This window comes from Sminthopsis crassicaudata, chromosome 3, assembly GCF_048593235.1.
Source record: "Sminthopsis crassicaudata isolate SCR6 chromosome 3, ASM4859323v1, whole genome shotgun sequence".
NCBI lineage: Eukaryota > Metazoa > Chordata > Mammalia > Dasyuromorphia > Dasyuridae > Sminthopsis > Sminthopsis crassicaudata.
In genome coordinates, this window is record NC_133619.1 from 533,815 (window position 1) to 551,953 (window position 18,139).

The following is an 18,139-nucleotide window of genomic DNA, read 5'->3' on the forward strand; positions in this document are numbered from 1 at the left end:
TGCAGACACTCGGTGCACTGACAGGCGCTTCTTGCCCAGCAAAGCTAAGGTCTTCGTGGCGCTGTCCAGCTTCCCGGGGGCCGGCAACACGTGGGCGCGCCACCTCATCGAGCACGCCACGGGCTTCTACACGGGCAGCTACTACTTTGATGGCGCGCTCTATAACAAAGGTGGGTTCTGGCAGCCCTGGGGGCATGAGGCACAGAGGGGGAGAGCGCCAGGTGTAGGGGGGCCTCCGGGAGGGGCGGGTCCCAGCAATGTCCCATCCCCCTCTCAGTCCTCGGAGAAGCAAGCACTGGGGTCCTCACCCCTTGGGGGTCACTGGTCATGAGGGCCTAGAGACTGAGGTGCACGACCTTTGTCCCTCTGAACCTCCGGGCCCCCCATCTCCATGGCTCGGCAGGGCGGGCGGTCGTAGGCGACGGCTTTAACAGCCAGGATCCTGAGGAAAGTCGGTCGTTCCCCGTCAGCCCAGGGGGCCCGGACAGAGCGTCTGGAAATCCAGGAGAGGCCCGGGCTCGGGGCTTCTTTGTGCAGAGGAGAGGAAGAGAACAGAGGAAGTTTGGAGTGCTCGCACTGAGCCCCTCAGGGAGGGGAGGCCGGGAACTCGGGCCTTCACAGTGACTCCCGCCTTCCCTGTGTGCTGTGGGGGGCAGCTTCCACACAGGCCACTGAGCTGTTAGAAGGACCTGCCCGGTCCTCCGAGCCTTGTCTGCCCTGTCCTAGGCCCGGGGGGAGGGGATGTCTTGAAGGTCACATGTGGCCACACAGTCATTCCTCCGTGCCGTGAGGGGATGTTAGAAAACAGCTCGAAGGGCCTGGCTGAAGGGCCAGGTCCGTGGTCTTGGTCTGGCTCGGTCCTTGTTGGACTCAGTCCCACAGCCCTGGTCTGGCTCAGCCTTGTCTGGCTCAGTCCTGACTTGGTCCTGGTCAGACTCAGCCCCACGGCCCTGCTTACTTACTTACAAGTGAGGAAACTGAGGTCTACAGACAGGAAGCAACGCTGCCTCGGCGAGCCTGAATGGGCGCCTCCAATATGGCTCCCACGGGTACTGCCTTGTCCCACCAGGCTCACAGTCTGTGGAAGCCGTCGTGGGCAGACTGGGCCAGCCGGGGAAGCGTGGCCGTGGGCCGGCCAGGGGAAAGCGTGGCTGTGGGCCGGCCGGGGGAAAGCGTGGCCGTGGGCCGGCCGGGGGAAAGCGTGGCCGTGGGCCGGCCAGGGGAAAGCGTGGCCGTGGGCCGGCCGGGGAAGCGTGGCCGTGGGTCAGCCGGGCTTGACACTTCACTCTCCCCCACACCCAGCCAGCCAGTTTGCCAGTTCTTGCATTTCCTGCGTTGACCACGTCTCTCCACGTCTCTCCTCCTTGGTGTCTTGACTCTGGGCATTTCCCCTGGCCATCCCCGGGCCTTCCCCCCCCCCCCCCCCGACCTCCCGGCACCCGTCCTGACTGAGATCCCAGCTTACAGGAAGCCTCCCCCAGCCGCTCCTAGTCCTGACTGATCCTGCACGGGCCGTGTTCGTACGGAGCAGCCGCTTGTTTTCACCTGGTTGGCCTGTGATTTGTGCCCAGTCAATCAGTCAGCTCTTAGATTGTAAGCCCCTTGCGGTCAGGGACTTCCTTTTGCTTCCTGTTCACCCCCAGAACTTGCCCCGGCCCAGTGCACAGTAGGTGTTGATGAATGTTGATTTGTTGATTATTTTAGGCTGACCTTCCATCCCAGCCCTTAGCACGGGCTTGGCCCGTGCTAGGTGCTTGATAATGGCTTATTATTTGATTGATTGGCCTGTGGGGGAGTAGTGCCTGGGTCCCTCATCAGAGGTGGCCCAGGGTCCAGACCATCCACACCTTCCCCAATCCCTGAGCCTGCCGGGCGCGAGGCGGCCGGTGGCCACGCGGTCTCTGGTGGGCGGAAGACACGGCCCGGTCTGGAAGAGTCTGGTGGCCAGAGAGATTTCTTGCCCTTTCTGAGATGAGGACGGCCCCCAGAGTAGAGCCATGTAGATCTAGCACCTTCCGCAGTTGGAGAAATGGCAAACGGCCCCTGTCCAAGCGAGACCGAGACCTTGGCCAAGCCAGACTTGGTCGGCCCAGGGTCTTCCACCCCAGGGTGCTCCTTCTTCCAGAGGGCTTGCTGAGCACCCTCTGAGTGAGTGCAGAATGGAGGCAAATGCTCTCAGGGATGGGGGGTCTACTCCTGTGTGAGTCAAGGAAGGGCCAGGGTTAAAGCAAAATGGCAGCACTGACTTCCCACCTCCCCCTCAGTTCTCATGGGAAGGAGGAGCAGACTGTAGGATGCTTGAGCTTGGTTTCCTTTTTTCAATTTAAGGTTTTAAAGGGGAGAAAGACCACTGGAGGAGTCGAAGGACCATCTGTGTGAAGACCCACGAGAGCGGGAAGAGAGAGATCGAGATGTTCGATGCCGCCATTCTGCTCATACGGAACCCGTACAGGTCACTCATGGCGGAGTTCAACCGGAAGTGTGCCGGCCACTTGGGATACGCCACAGACAGGAACTGGAAGAGCCAAGGTAACGGGCACCAGGATGGCAGGAGGCAGGTGGCCATCATTACGGGAGGGAGCAGGAGCCCGGGTCTCCGGGGTCTCCTCCAGCTGTGAGTGGGGAGAACAAGATGGGGGGAATATCAGAAAAGTTTTCATGAACGTTCAGTCCTCTGGAAACAACAGGTTTTAGCAACAGACTGACTCTGGAGTGGGGGGATTTGGGGGGACGGAGGCGGTGGTGCCCTCCACAGTTAGGAGGGCGTTTGGAAGAGGGAGGAGTTCGGAGAAAGGAGCGTGAGTCAGTTCTGGGCGTGCTGATTTTGAGATATCGACAGGACATGTGGTCAATATGCCAGGGGACTATGGAGTGAGACTAAAAGCCAGGCGAGGGATTCGGGATGTGTGGAGAGGTCTGGGGATCGTCTGCAGAGAGGATGGTGGACGGACGCACGAATGGACGCGAGAGCACAGAAAGGGAGAGAAGAGTATGGTGTATTCTTAGGAAACACCCACAACTGGTGGGAACCACGCGGGGAAATGTCCCGGAGGACACTGTTCAGGACCCTGGAGAAGTCCAGAAGGAAGAGGATTAAAAACGGCCCTTGGATTTGGCATCAGAAGGTTGGAGACTGGGGAGAGAGCCACGGCAGCTGCGTGACCGGGCTGAGACCCGGGTTCCAAGATACTTAGAAAGGAAGGAGGAGGGCAGAGTTCTCTCCAGGTGTTTGAGAGCCGCCAACACAAGAAACCCCGGCAGTTTCCCTGACAGAGACAAGGTGGCCCAGTGGCCGAAGTGATCGTGGCCCATCTTTACTTGAGCTCTCTCCTGCTCTGTGTGTTCACTAGGGATGGGCGTGCAATTTTGTGTGTTATTTTAACCTGATTTTCAAATTACTACGGCATTTTTCTGATCAGAGACATTGGGCAACGTTCAATAATTCTCTATAGGTGAATGATCTAGACATTCCTTGTTCTCTGGGATTTCACGATCAGGAAATTATCCATCACGACCGGGGAGGGTTTGTGCCAGGCTGTGCAAGGCTAATTCAGGATCAGAAAACACAGGAACGGAACCTCTGACTAGACCTCATCTAGTACCAGGGGCTGTCTAGCCAAAGAACCGGGGACCACTGATGGTGGACCTGCTCTTAATACAAATTTTGGACCAGTAATCATTGTGAGAAGTTGGACAAGAGCACGAGCTTACGGAGTGAAGAAGGCAAGCGCCCAGAGGCGAGATGGAAGGGAAGCAGCCGTGAGGATGGCACGGATGCGGGAAATGTGAAGGTGGCAGCTTCCCAGGCTGGCGCAGGGGGTGTGTTGTTAGCAAACTAAAAATAACGTTGGGAAAAGCCTAATAAAAGAGATTTCAACTCGGAAAAGTTTCAAGCAAAAGTCTGGAACTGAATGAATTCCCCAAATATTGTCTCATTAAGCAAAGGAGAAAATCCAAGCCTTAAGGGTCCCCAGCAAAGGGAGCCCTGACCGCCAAGGCTGCTGCCCGTGAGCGGCAGAGGAGATGCTCGTTGTGTTCTGAGCAAACCAGCCCAGAAAGACGAGCTTCTTGTCATAAACAAACGAGTCATCTATCGAGCATTAACTGTGTAAAATGTTGCTCAGCGCGGGGGGCACAGAGAGAAGTCAGGCGGTCGCGGCATCGGAGAACTTTCCTTCTCATGGGGAAGGAGACACGGGAGAGATTCCTCGGTTTCTGATGTTGCGTCACTGGGCGGGCCAAGGGTTTGGATGACAGGGACTCTCCACGGGGGCGATCGGTTCCCAGGTCGATCCCCGAGGGGCCGCTTCCCAGGGAAAGCAGCTTGCCCACACTCTCGGACTCGGAGTCTGTCTTTTCCGAGATGGCGAGGAGAGATCGCGGTGGTGCTTCAGCTTGCTTGGCCTGTGCTGCCTCCCCTGCTTTTGTTGGGCTGGAGCCAGTCCCGTGGCCGAGCGTGTGTGTGGATAGCTGGCCCTTCCAGCTCTACATGCACTGACTGTAATCCTTAAAGCAAGAGAGGGCGGAGGTCGTCACAAAACCACTGGCAGCCCTGGCACGACGACCTGGATGGCAGCAAGCAACAGACTCGCTCGTTCCCCAACAAAGACCCCAAAGCTCAGGGGCCATGGCTGCTGAAGCCACAGCGGCAGAGTTCTCTGCCTGGGGGGCTCTGGCGAGGGCAAAGGGGCGTCAGAGCTGTGTGGCCAGGGGCCCCGGAGCCACCTGGGGCCAGGCCTGCCAGGCTAGAGAGGTTCGGTCCAGGACGTCCCCCGGGAAGGGCGGAGGGGCTTCTCGTGGGTCTGGGGGGCGTGTCCTTGGCTGGCTCTAAGGGACTCGTGGGGCCCAAAGTGACCTTGACTTTTCCCTCCCTCTGTGCTCCCCTCTCCTGCTCCAGAGTGGCCCGACTTCGTCAACAGCTACGCCTCCTGGTGGTCGTCCCACGTCCTGGACTGGCTCAAGTACGGCAAGCGGCTCTTGGTCGTCCACTACGAGGACCTGCGCCGGAGCCTCCTCCCCAAGCTCAGGGAGATGGTGGCCTTCCTGAACGTGTCGGTGACGGAGGAGCGGCTCCTGTGCGTGGAGAGCAACAGGGAGGGGAGCTTCCGCAGGCTGGGCGGGCAGCCGCGAGAGCCCGAGCAAGCCTTCACGGCCGAGATGAGGGAGCTCATCGACGGCTACATTCGGACTGTGGACCGGGCCCTGCGGGAGAGGAACTGGACCGGCCTGCCCAGCGAGTACGTGCCCAGATGATGGGGCCCTGGCACGTGGGCCGGGCACTGCCCAGTGCCCCTGACCGCGCTCACCCACACTCCTGTGTACACACACTGGCACCCTTGTGCACACACTCACAGGCTCACATCCTCCCACTCGCACACTCCTACTCACATACATGTAGCCGCACATACTCATTCGCTCCCACACCCTCCCTCCCACACATGCACTTGTACACATTTACACTCGTCCCTCACATGCACACACTCACACATACACACACACACTCTCCCACACACACACTCACACACACTCACACACACACTCACACACATACACTCACACACACAGACACACACACACTCACACACACACTCACTCCCACACACACACACTCACACACACACACTCACTCCCACACACACACACTCACACACACTCACACACACACACACTCACACACACTCACATGTACTCACACACACACACACACACTCACACACACACACACACTCACATGTACTCACACTCACACACACACTCACACACACACACTCACATGTACTCACACTCACACACACACTCACACACACACACTCTCGCACACCTGTACTCACACACACATACACACACTCACACACACACTCACACTCTCCCACACATGTACTCACACACACATACACACACTCACACTCACACACACACACACACTCACACTCACACATACTCACACACACTCACACACACACTCACACTCACTCTCCCACACTCTCTCCCACACTGGCTCTCAGCAGCCCCACAGGTTTACAGCCCCAGTGCCTTGCTGGGGTCGGCCAGGGAAGGCAGTTTTCTTTGACTCTGGGAGGCTCCCGGGACACTCCCTGACTCTGGCAGTGCCACAGGCTGGAGGCTGGACACGAGGGCACAAACTGAGCCAAACCGGCTTTGGGGGAGTCCTCTGAAAGGCTGAGGACCCCGAGCAGCTGCAGGGACTGCCAGGGGCTGCTGGGTCCGGAGAGAGCCTCCCAGGCGGCACATCTGCAGAACGGGATTGTCATAATCTACGAGTCGCCCTTGCCAAAACCGACGCCCCGGCCAGGCCTCAGAGACCCTCTCTAAGTCCCCCGTCTCCATCTCAGGCTCCCCAGAAGCTATGGCCAAGGTGCCTCCCTCTGGGCCTCGGGGGACGAACAAAGAGGGGAGGAAGCAGGATCCAGCAGCTGGGCCAGCAGCCCTCGCTCCGACAGGGGTGAAGAGAGCCTGCTGAAGGACCCCTGGGCTGTGGCCGGGCTTCAGCTGGGAGACCCCCATTGGGAGGCTCATGGCTTCCCGAGGAAGCCTGGACTGGGGAGTGGGGAGGAGGGGGGTTAGGTCAGCACCTCAGGGGGCACCGATAGGGGCTTCCTCTGCACCTGGCTGCAGTTTCTTGGGGAAATGGAGTGGTTGGATCTGTTCTTCTGTCTCCTGTAATAGCCTGGCCTTTCTGGTCTGTCCTTGGTGTGTGTCTGTCTGTCCGGCTCGACGCTCTTCCCCCATCCTCCCTCTCCGCTCTTTTTGGTTCTCTGGGTGCTGGGACCATGAGAAGATGGCCTGGGTAGGGTCCGTGATGGTCAAGAGAAGCGGCCTGAGTCGGGCAGTAGGCAACAGGCATTTACCAGCCTGAGGGTACAAAGAAAGGCAGCCCCTGCCCAGCAGGTCCCCAGCGTAATGGCTGGGGGCACACCCTGTTCTCCAATTTCCTTAGAGCTCCGCCCCGCCCGTGCCAGGAGCGTTTCCTAGGTAAAAGGGTGGCCCCAGAGTGGCCTGGACAGCCAAGGGGCTGCAGGCCGCAACGTGGGGAAGTGTGGGGGGCCCTCCGCGCCTGGGGGCTCCCTCACTTCTCTAAGTGTCTCTGAACATCCCCAGGACTCGGTGAAGCGTCCAGAGAAAGCCCCTTGTCCGCCCGTGCAGTTACGAGTATTTGCGCTCGCCGCGTGTGAGCTCCGGAGGTGTGGAGCCTCCCAGCTCTGTCCCCCTCGCTCCTTCCTTGGAAGCCCTTCGTGGTCGAGGAGAATTGCTCACCGCTGTGCTAACTCACCTTCCTGTAGTGGGCGAAGGCTTCCAAAGCCCGTCCCTCCTATCGCAACCCCGATGCAGGAGGTTTTAAAGATGAGGAACCTGAGGATCAGGGACATCCCGTGGTTTAATCCATGCCATTTAGCACCAGAGCCAAGCCCTGACCCTGTGATCTTAGTTTAGAGCCGCACAGCTACACACGCTTTGCTGTCCAAGTGAAGCACGTCAGTGCCTGAAGGAAGACCCGGCTCTCCTTGTGGCTCAGCATGGGAGCCCCTTTGAGGTGGCTGTTTCTGGGAATCCTCCTTAGACCCGACAAGAGCTGCCCGGTGCCCTCCCCCAGCGGGCCCTTAGTGACCCCATCCCTGCACTCGTCAGGCAGATCCTAGCGAGGGAACTTTGGGTCTGAATGCCCTCATTTTGGAAAGTGCTCGTCCATCGGTTGGACTTACCTGGGAATCGGCGAGAGCCTTTGGCTTTTCCATGCTCCCCCCTGCCGTCTTTTGGATTGAAGCACTTCCTAAAGCAGGTTGAGTCAGCATCATCCCTCACGATGTTTTGGCCCATGCTGGGCCACCCTTTCCATGTTTGCACTCATGAGGGAGGGAAGGGCCTTTCTAGGAAGCAGAGCTCTCCAACTATATGCAAATCGTGTGTAGTTTTCTGGGATCCTCCAAGCAAGATTACTGGCCAATGACCAATGAGATGGAAGCGGGAGCAACAGAAACCTACCTGTGCAAGAGCTAAGTGGGAGAAAGGCTTGCCCACCCTCCTTCCAGGGGTCGGGGGAGCGGGCAGACACGGCTCCGAGGCTTCAGAACTACGCTCTCACCGAACACGTGTCCCCTTGCCTTGAAGGGCTCGTGACGAAGGAGCCTGTGGACAAGCAGGAAGCTAGTTTCAGCTTTTGCTGATGTGTGCTTCGTAGCACAGATTCTGCAAAGAGATCCCAAAGACCCTTCAGCTCAATCAGCCTGGTTTGCTGTTGCCTCTGTGAGCACGGGCACAGGGTAAGGCTCGGTTCAAAAGCGAGCGACCAAAGTGGCCAAAGACTTTTCTGGGACTGACTCGAAAATGTCTTACTTGTCTACCGAGTCTACTTTTAGAGCTGGACTTGATCAACGTGGAATGACTCCCTAAAAGTGGAACCAACTGTTTTAATAGCTATGGGACCGTTACATGGAAGATGTAGGGATCGTGTTGGGCTTCGTGCAGCCTGGTCAGAGCCAAGACTGATGTTCACTAGCTACCATGGGCTCTGGGAAGTGAACTTAGGCGGAGAGTCAACATGGCCTCAGCTTTGGGAAGAAGGCAAGTCAAGTAGGAAAATAAGGCAACCTTGGCAATGGTGCTGCCATACAGCCAGCATGTTCTGGTCACGGAACCGTGGGCTTAAAGCTGAGAGAGACCCCGGCAGCCTCTAATCCAGATCAAACCCAAAGGAATCCCAAACGTGGCAATCCAACAAGTAGGAGGAAGGCGTCCCTGACTGTCCAAGGCAGCCCACTCCCCTCTACAGCTCAGAGTCTAAGGAGCTCTTTGGATTGTCCACCGCCAGCTCCTGGCCCTGCTGTGGGGCCAAAGGGGGCAACCTAAATCACTCTTCTGTATGAGGGTCCTTTAGAGCTTGAAAATAGATCTTCCATAAACAATGATTTCAATTGTTACTAGAAGTATCAAAACAGACTAATGAATCAATCCCAGGCTCCCAAACTGGAGGAGTCCGAGATAAAATATGGATTGGATTTGGTGGCCTGCAAGGTCCCTCTGAGCTCCTATATTCAGGGATTCTGAAATTTCCCAGAAGAGCCTCAGTGGACGTCTAGTTCAATCTGTTACACCTAAGTCGAAATTTCCACAATCTGCCCAACAAATGTCCATCCAGATTCTAAGCCTGCCCATCTCTTTGAGCCTTGGTGTTTCTACAAATCAAGACTAAATGGACATCTTTGCAACTTCTCCCACTGTTCTCTGCTGTCCAAGACCAAACCATACAAATACAACTCTCTTGCTCTCTCACATGGCAACTCTTCAAGTATTTGAAAAGAGCTATCAGGCTCCCCCCAAGCCTTTTCCTCTTCAGGCTACACGTGCCCAGTCCATTCAGCCAGTCCGTGAGTGGCCTGGTCTGAAAGTTCTCCCTCCTGGCTACCTTTCTGTGAATGTACTTCACTTCATCAATGTCTTTCCTAAGATGCATTCCAGTCTATGGCACCCAAATGTGTCCTCCTCAGGGCTGGGTACCCTGGCTGCAGTGAGGCTCAGTGGCTCCTTAAAGCAGCCCGGGAAAGCTCTCCTTCTCCCTGATTTCCATATGGCACCATTGACCTATGTCGGGCATCAGTGTCTTGTCCAGAAGTCCAACATGATGGCTGTTGAATTGGTTAAATCCCCAGGTTGTTTTCAGATGAGCTTCTGCCCAGCCATAGCTCACTGAGCTGCTTTTGCTGGATTTGAAATTCTAATTTAGAACTTTCCATTACATTTCATCCTATTAGATTCAGCCCACATTCTAGCTGTCAGAGTCCCGACTCTGCCATTTGGGGTGTTAGCTATACCTCTCAGCAAATTAAATCAATGCCATCTGTGCCTTCATACCAGCCATGAACATTTTGAATGGCTCAGGACCAAGGACAGCTCCCCCCTTTGATAGCTTCCTCCTCCTAGGCTTTTTGTCAGGCCATTCTTGACTATTTTGGGGGGCCTGGAGAGAATTAGGGTTCATTGCAACTCTTCTGAATTCACCTAACTGCATTGTGGTCTAGCTTCCGACTTTCTGTATGGGCCACAGGGAGAGGAAAGAGCTTACGTCTCATACTTAACGGAAGAATAATATATAATAAATAAGATCGAAAATACTTCCTCCACTGAGCAGTTATCCTGGGAGTAAGGGCGGGGAGGAAGCCAGAACAAAGCTAGTCTGCCCTGATCTTTTCTGGGTAGCTCTTTGGGACTTTTGTTTCCTTTTTTGGATAGATTCACTGACCATCTCTTTTGTGATGCATTCAAGAATTTTGCCCAGAATTAAAGACAGACTCTCTGGCCTGTGGTGTGAAGACTTTTTTTCCCCCCCAAAGACCAGGACATTTGTCCTCCTCCATTGTGGCTACCTCATCCATCCTTGAGATCTTTTGAATATCACTGACAAGGGCTCAGAAGTCACATTTGCTAGTTCTTTTAGCACCAAGGGACCCAGTTCTTCTGGACAGGTGACTTGACCTCCCTGAGGGCAATGATTATTCCTTTCAGTTATTGTAATAGCAAAAACAGCAGGTCATCTTTATAAAAAGCTCCAGTGTTATCTGAATGCTCTATGTGCACTCTCATTAGAGCTTCGCGATCATCTGGTGAAGGGGAAGTTCTTCATATCCCCATTTTGCAGATGGGGAAGTGGCCAGTCAGAGATTGACAATTGCAGAAATAGGAAGTATCCCAGGGCTTCCTGACTTCAAGTACAGCCCATTCTACCCTGTCACACGGCCTCTTTTCCTTTTTTCATGAAGCACATTGCCGGCCCTAAGAACTCCACATCAACATCAGCTAAGTCAAATGGCATTGTCCGTAGCAGAGAAGACAGACGCAAAATAGAAATTCCCCTTTCTTTTGTCACTTTTGTCATTCCATTGACCCCAAGCTAGCATCCTGTCTCTTTGATGATGCTTTCTCCCCAAGATAGCTTAAAAACCCACAATAAAATCATAATAAAAACATCAGCCTCGGCTCGTCCGGCATTGAGTGTCTGGGACATGGTTCTTGTGTGTGCATCCATCCTTTGTTACCACTGTTTGGCAAGGTTTTTCCAAATCCATCTGGATGACGAGCTCCCTGTGTCTCCCCATGTGTCCCTTCTAATGACTGTGCTCTTCCCTTCTCACTGGAAGGGTTCTTTTTGGTGCCTTCAAAATTTTATTCTCAAGAGTTCACCGTTCATCCTGTGCTTATTTCTCATAAAATTGTAATCCTTGAGCCTTTCCTACACCCTGTGAAAAAAATCATCCAAATATCTTCCCCTGCTTGTGGACATGAGTTCCGGGTCGGTTTTTAGTCTCGCAATTTTGGGTGGGAGTTGGCGGGGACAGCCTGGCACTGCAACTGGATCAGCATGGGGAATGCCTGGAGAGCGAATCCCTGGCACTCGTCCACTCTGGGAAAGCAAGAAGTTAGGTAGCTTGCCAGAGCCACGTGGCCCACCTGCATCAGAGAAGGGATTTGCACCCTGGGTCTCCCGCCCCCGAGTTCGACTCTCTAGTCACTTCACCAGGGTTGCCTCTGCCGGCACCTGCCCATGAGGAAGTGTGGACCACAAAGTCAATGCGGACAGAGGAGTGGGAAGGAAGAGCGACACTGGAGCCCGACGAGCCAATATTTCATCCGAGTGGTCTCTTCTGGCAGTGATGGAAGCTTCCCAAGTGTGAGATTCACTTCATTTTGAGGATGCATCATCAGTTTTATTAGCATTTGCAGCCAAAAATGCCTTTTGCTGCTTCTGTGTTAATTACTCAAGACCACTTACAAGTGACCCACGAGAACCAGCCGGATTAACCTTCTGGTCCTCTTCTCCATGGGCGCCTGTCTGCTGTGCCTGGGCTCTTCCCAGCTCCCCACCTGGCAGGTTTTGGAACACTTCTGATCTGCATCATCAAAAGAAGTGAAAATGGAAAGTGGGGCACTGACTGGTAGAAGGGGGAGGCCCGGGACCTCCCAGTGACGCAGGAAATGCCTGCCCTTTGATTCTCCCAGACCTCAGGGGACAGAGCTGCTCCTCCTCAGCAACCCATGCTCTTTCCCCTTAAGCAGGGCAGTTCTATGTGTGCGTACGCATGTGTACAGATTAATATCCCCATGTATTCCCATGAGGACATCCACATATCTCATTGCCACTTGGGATCCACTGAAAATCAGGGTATTTTGATTCCAGGGTCACTGGAGCCTGTGGTCCCTGTAAACCATGCCGAGCAAAAGCGTCCCCTCTTCACTCAGCTTTTCACTGCTGCCTCATGTACAGGCAGGCCCCAAACCCAGAAATAGAGCAACTTTCTTTGCCAGTGTTCCAGAAGCGCAGTCAGGAATGGAACGTGTCCTCCCCATCCCTAGCCCCGGTCCATTCTGCAGGAGAAAAGGGGCTTGGGATCATTCGTAGGGACGCTTCAGCCGGGTGTCTGTGCTGGACTCTGGGACGACAAATTAGCATGAACAACAGGGGGGTGTGGAGGGATGTGGAAAGTGAGAGAAAGAAAGATGGACAAAAAGGTAAGAGAGATGGAGAGAGTATTCTGGGAAAAGAAGGTGCAGAGGTTGCCCTCCTTACAGACATTCATTCCGGATCAGTATTCAGCCATGACATTTTGGTCTAGAGAAGACCTGGAGAGTCTTTGATTTTGTGTAACCAAATCTGTTGTGACATCTTAAACCAGCCCCAGAACCTCGAGGGACTCAGCGATTTATACATTGTTGTCACAACATGGAGAAGGGACCACATTCTACGTCATCGAGGTCAGGAATAGAGCTGTGTCCAAAGAAGTGGGGAGCTAGGGGCAGCAAGATGGCACATTGGATAGAGCATCGCTCCTGAAGTCAAGATAACCCGAGTTCAAATCCAGCCTCAGACACGTAATACTTTGTAGTTGTGCGACCCTAGGCAAGTCATGTAACCCCAATTGCCTCAGCAAAAAATTTGGAGACCTATTTATTTCATCATTCCCCTCTGGAGGAACCCCCGAGAACTCCACTTTTAATCTCACTTTCCTTCTCTGCACCTTTTATATCATTTGCAACTTCTCTATTCTGGATTTCTGCAGCCACCTCCCTATTTCCTCCCTCTCCTTCCACTGAGATTCATAAGCAGCATGACTCTACAGCTAGAAGGGACTACCTAAAGCACCCTGGCTCAGATCTCTCTTTCTGCACAAGTACCAGGAAGCATAGGAGCCATGCTCTTGTTCAGACCCTATAGGCAAGGATGGCACGGTGGAGCTTGGACCAGGAACCCAATCGTGAGCCCCTAAGCCTTTCCTGGATCTTCACATTGCAGCTTACGTGGACTTGTTCTGGTCCATTGGACCAGGGGATGAAGAAAGCTCGTTCCCCCACCAGACCAGTAAAGTGCTTTCATGTGGACTTCATGATTTCGTATTTCCCTTTGCCAAAGTCAGGGCTCCAGGTGTCAGGTTTGGCCATCCCAGAAAAGAACGTCAAATATATTCATAAGAAATAGCACCAAGTATGGGGCTTAAGCAGACCTGACACTCAATGAACGTTTTACAAACAAATGAATGAGTGATAAAGGATGGCTATAGAAGAGGTGGATGGAGGGATGGGTACATGGATGGAAAACCTGGTTCATCCCATTTGGTTTTTAAAGAACTAGAAAAGCATGGCTCCCAAACCTTTCTCCTTCCCAAGGGACTGTGTCCACACAGAATTTGATTGGAAAATGCCTGGTTGAATTCCCTCCTCCAGATTTTGAGAGGACAGATATGGGGACTAAATTCAACTGTTGTCCTGCTCTTTCCTGAGCCAGTCTTTGTTGGGCTAGAGCACTAGCTAGGTCAGCGGAGATGTCCGGTGACATCGGGACAAGACCAATCCAGCAGCCATTTGTTCCCTCCCCCTGCCTCAGCGACTGTGGCTTCTGGCTTCAGTCTTGGTGATAGGGCTCAGTCCTCCTCTTTCTCAGCCCTGCCCAATTGAATCTGGCTCTGGCACCTCCACTGCTGCCAACTTTATTGATATTGGTGGGAAGGAAGAAAGGAGACTGGGATTTTCATAGAAATTTAGGGGAGAGTAGAGACAGACAGAGACAGAGGAGAGGGAGCGGGAGCCAGAGAGCCAGAGGCTCTTTTGTTCCCTTTTCGGAAAAAGGGCAGCTGCCCCTCCTGGGCTCCTTCACATCACCTGGCCAGACCTAATGACCCGACCCAGGCCGGAGGGATGCTGCCCCATTATCTCTCCCCTATCCCTCAGTCGGAACCCCTCCTAGTCTTCACCAGTGTCTTCCCCAATTGCTCCCACTGGGTTCACTTTTGCCAAAATGGAAGAAAGGAAAGAAGGAAGAGGAAGGGATGCCTCCTGGCAGGGCAGAGGGAGGGCCTTCCTGTTTCTACATCTCTTCCCAAGCCCAGGAAAGCCCAGTGGGATGCGTCTCTTGTCCTGTGGGCAGGCTGACGCCTGGCGCAGTCAATCTGTTTACAACTTTCCAGGCGACGATTTCACATCCCATTGAGCTGGAAAATCAAACCAGCCTTGATGTCTCCTCATTCCCACTGGCTCTTCCTGTCACCTTCCATGATGATGGCTCTTGATTTAGCTGCCAGGCTCCATTGAGATCCACTACTCCATTAATGCCCAGTCCCTTCTCCTCTGGGGCAACTTTGCCCTTCAGGGCCGGATCTCCTGGAGGAAGGCTGGCATTCAGTTCTCCTCTCTGGGATCATCTGTGTCTTTCGGTGGGATAGAATGGGCTGAGGTTCAGGCTCCGGGCTTGGAGTCAGCGTGTTTCGTGGTTTCTGCTCTTGGGATCATGGCGGCTGCTCTTTAGAAGCCCCTTGGCTAGCCTCCCCTACTTTATGAGCATTTAATTAAGGTTAGTGAAGGCATTTTCAAATGCACAAATTCTCTCAGGAAAGTGACTCCACTTCTCCCGGAACCCCAGCCTAACACCCCTCGTCTCCCTCAAACTCCAAATCCATGAAACTGTAGATCCCCAAACTGGTTTCTGCCTCAGGAAAGGATTCTCACGTGGGGAGGGTTTAAGTGTCCCGGTCGTGTCCCTTGGGCCAATGGGCATGATGAGGTGGAAAGGGTCCCTGAGTCGGGATGACTTCTGACCCTGACTTTTAAACCTTAGTTTATCTGGCTTTATCATGGAACAATCAGCGCTACCTCCCAGGGATCAGCGGGCCTTAGGGCAAACGCTGGCTGAGCTCAGAGGGGGCAGGAAGTGTGTGGGGTTTCAGCCAGACTGGCCGGGGAGCAGCTCAAAAGCAGCCCTTGGACGATGGTTGTGGTCTGCCCCTCGGCCATCAGACGCAGCCGGTGGCTTCCTGACGATGCTGAAGTGTGTGGGGGGCAACCCTGAAAAGAAGCGGGATGAGGAGGCGGGGACACTGGGGAGCCCCACACGGGGGGGGGTTAGGGAGAGGATGGGGGAGCCAAATGATGCTGAGGGTGTGAAGGCGGGTCCCCAGAGAGCATCCAAGCCTGGGCTGTGGTCACTGCCCGAGGACTGAGGCTTCGGGGAGCACGCTCAGGATTTCCCAGAGCAGGGAGGACCGATCTCATAGCTGAGCTCACCAGCCCTCATGGTCTCTTCCCAGAGGGAGGCTGTCAGACCCCAAGCTCGGGGCGTGCCCCTCCTGGTGGGAGGCAGCTGGGGCCAGGCCCTCACCTCCCCGCAGAGCCAGCCAGGTCTGACGGGACGGCGTTTGTTCCTGAGGAGGCCTCAGGAAGCGCGCTCTCTTCGGGAGCCGTTGGTATCCCAGCTCAGGGAGGGGGCGCTCCCTGGCTCGGAGCTGCTGGCGTCCTCCTGGTCCCCCGTCCCGGCCGCCCCAGCCTTTCTTTCCTCTTCAGTCTTCTCTCCCCTAGGACCCAACAAGAAGCCAGTGAGGAGAGGCGTGGGGCCCTCTGGGGGCCCGGAAGCCGCCCCGTCAGAGACGCTTCCTCCCATGGCTCAGCTCTGGTTTGCTTTCCTGTCCTCAGCCCAACTAGGGGCTTCTCTTCCTTGCTGGAGGCCAGGGAGCAGGACCTGCAGAGGGTGGCCCTGGCTCCCTCCGAGGCTCGGGGCTCGTAGCCCTTGTGGGGTCCACGAAGGCCTTGCTGCGCCAGTGTCTGGGGAGATGAGAATCCCATCTGGCACCTCTCAGGAGGTCGAGAGCAGAAGGGAAGCAGATTGTAGAGCGCGGGACGGAGGGATGGATGGAGTGGGTGCCACGGGTGCCAGTGGGAAGGTGCCAGGACCTCTGAACACGAGCCTGAGGGTGCGGCCCGCTCCCATGCTCTCATTTCTGCGCTAATCCGTCCTGTCAGCTTTCCCGCTCTCCTTTGCTACAGATCTCTGGCAAGGAATTCATAAGTCTCCCTACCCTTGGGACATACTGAGGAAGCTCACGAAGCGATGCTGGATGCTCCCACCCCGAGCACGTCAGAATGCTCCAAGCCCAGGGCGGCCTTAGCGTGGCTCCTTCCAGCTTCAGACTGGAGGGGTCCCCGGCCCCGGGTAATTCCCTGTGACTGCAGGCTGGAGGGGTCCCTGGCCCCGGGTAATTCCCTGTGACTGCAGGCTGGAGGGGTCCCCAGGCCCCGGGTAATTCCCTGTGACTGCAGGCTGGAGGGGTCCCCAGGCCCCGGGTAATTCCCTGTGACTGCAGGCTGGTGGGGTCCCCAGGCCCCGGGTAATTCCCTGTGACTGCAGGCTGGAGGGGTCCCCAGGCCCCGGGTAATTCCCTGTGACTGCAGACTGGTGGGGTCCCCAGGCCCCGGGTAATTCCCTGTGACTGCAGGCTGGTGGGGTCCCCAGGCCCCGGGTAATTCCCTGTGACTGCAGGCTGGAGGGGTCCCCAGGCCCCGGGTAATTCCCTGTGACTGCAGGCTGGAGGGGTCCCCGGCCCCGGGTAATTCCCTGTGACTGCAGACTGGAGGGGTCCCCAGGCCCCGGGTAATTCCCTATGACTGCAGGCTGGTGAGGTCCCCAGCCTGGGGTAGTTTCCTCTGCCTACAGACTGGTGGGGTCCCCGGCCCTGGCGTGTCTCTTTCTGGCTGCAGACTGGTGGGGTCCTGGGCCCCAGGGCCTCGCTTTATCCCCACGGGTGACAACACCCTTTCTCCCCTGCTTCCTGGCTGTGCACTAACCGTGGGTGAGAGAGACAGACTGTAACAGTAATTCATCTCCATGTGGGCTCTCCAACCTTAATTTATCTCCGCCGCTGCCAAGGTTTGGATTAATCTGTGGCTCGGTGTCTCTCTCGCTGCTGTGAGGCCCAGAAGGATCACAGGGAATTGATGTACACAAGGAACTGAATTTCAATTAACGCGAGCTTGTTGCTAATTTTCTAACACATAACCAAGAAACATTGTAATTCATTACTGCTTTGTCATTGCCGGCCTCCAGAGGAAACTCTTCTGCACACTCATTTTTCTTGAAGCCTTATTCATCAGGCCGGGGGACTGGATCCCCCTCCTCTGCCCCAGCAGGAGAGGAGGCTCTGCTCTATTGTCCGCCCCAGGACTCCCGGGGTCTGTCAGGATGCTAATTCTGAGGCTGGCTGGCTGCTTGGACACCATCTGAGTCTCCACTGCATCATTTGTGAGCTGCTGCTGAGTCATCCAACCCTGAAGGAAGGAAAGGATGAATGAAGGAGGAGTGAAGAGGGAAGAGGGAAGAGGGAAGAGGGAAGAGGAGGAAGGGAGGAAGGGAGGAAGGGAGGAAGGGAGGAAGGAAGGAAGGGAGGAAGGGAGGAAGGGAGAAAGGGAGGAAGGAAGGAAGGGAGGAAGGAAGGAAGGGAGGAAGGAAGGAAGGAAGGAAGGAAGGAAGGAAGGAAGGAAGGAAGGAAGGAAGGAAGGAAGGAAGGAAGGAAGGAAGGAAGGAAGGAAGGAAGGAAGGAAGGAAGGGAGGGAGGGAGGGAGGGAGGGAGGGAGGGAGGAAGGAGGAAAGGAAAAAAGGAAGGAAGAAAGGAAAGGAGGAAGGGAAGAAAGAAGGAAGGAAGGGAGGGGTAAGGAAAGGAGGGAGGGAGGAAGAGTGAGAAGAAAGAAGTTACCTCTGGCGGGACCAGTTCTTCTCATCCCTGTATATTTTTATAAATGCATTGAGTGGACAAGCTCTAGTTTTAAATTATTAAAACTATTCTTCTTTCCTTCAGATATAATCTCTCACATC

The 18,139-nt window shown here is 55.1% G+C and overlaps 1 protein-coding gene across 1 annotated transcript in view; it reads left to right on the forward strand.

Annotated features, from left to right (window-relative positions):
* WSCD1 (WSC domain containing 1) overlaps positions 1-15,336 on the forward strand; it is a 46,716-nt gene extending 31,380 nt beyond the window's left edge. The window contains 3 exon segments of the mRNA XM_074297709.1: positions 6-170; positions 2,329-2,529; positions 4,898-15,336. Of these exon segments, the coding sequence (XP_074153810.1) occupies positions 6-170; positions 2,329-2,529; positions 4,898-5,253 (722 nt within the window). The 3' untranslated portion in view covers positions 5,254-15,336.
* The last annotated feature ends 2,803 nt before the right edge of the window (positions 15,337-18,139 follow it).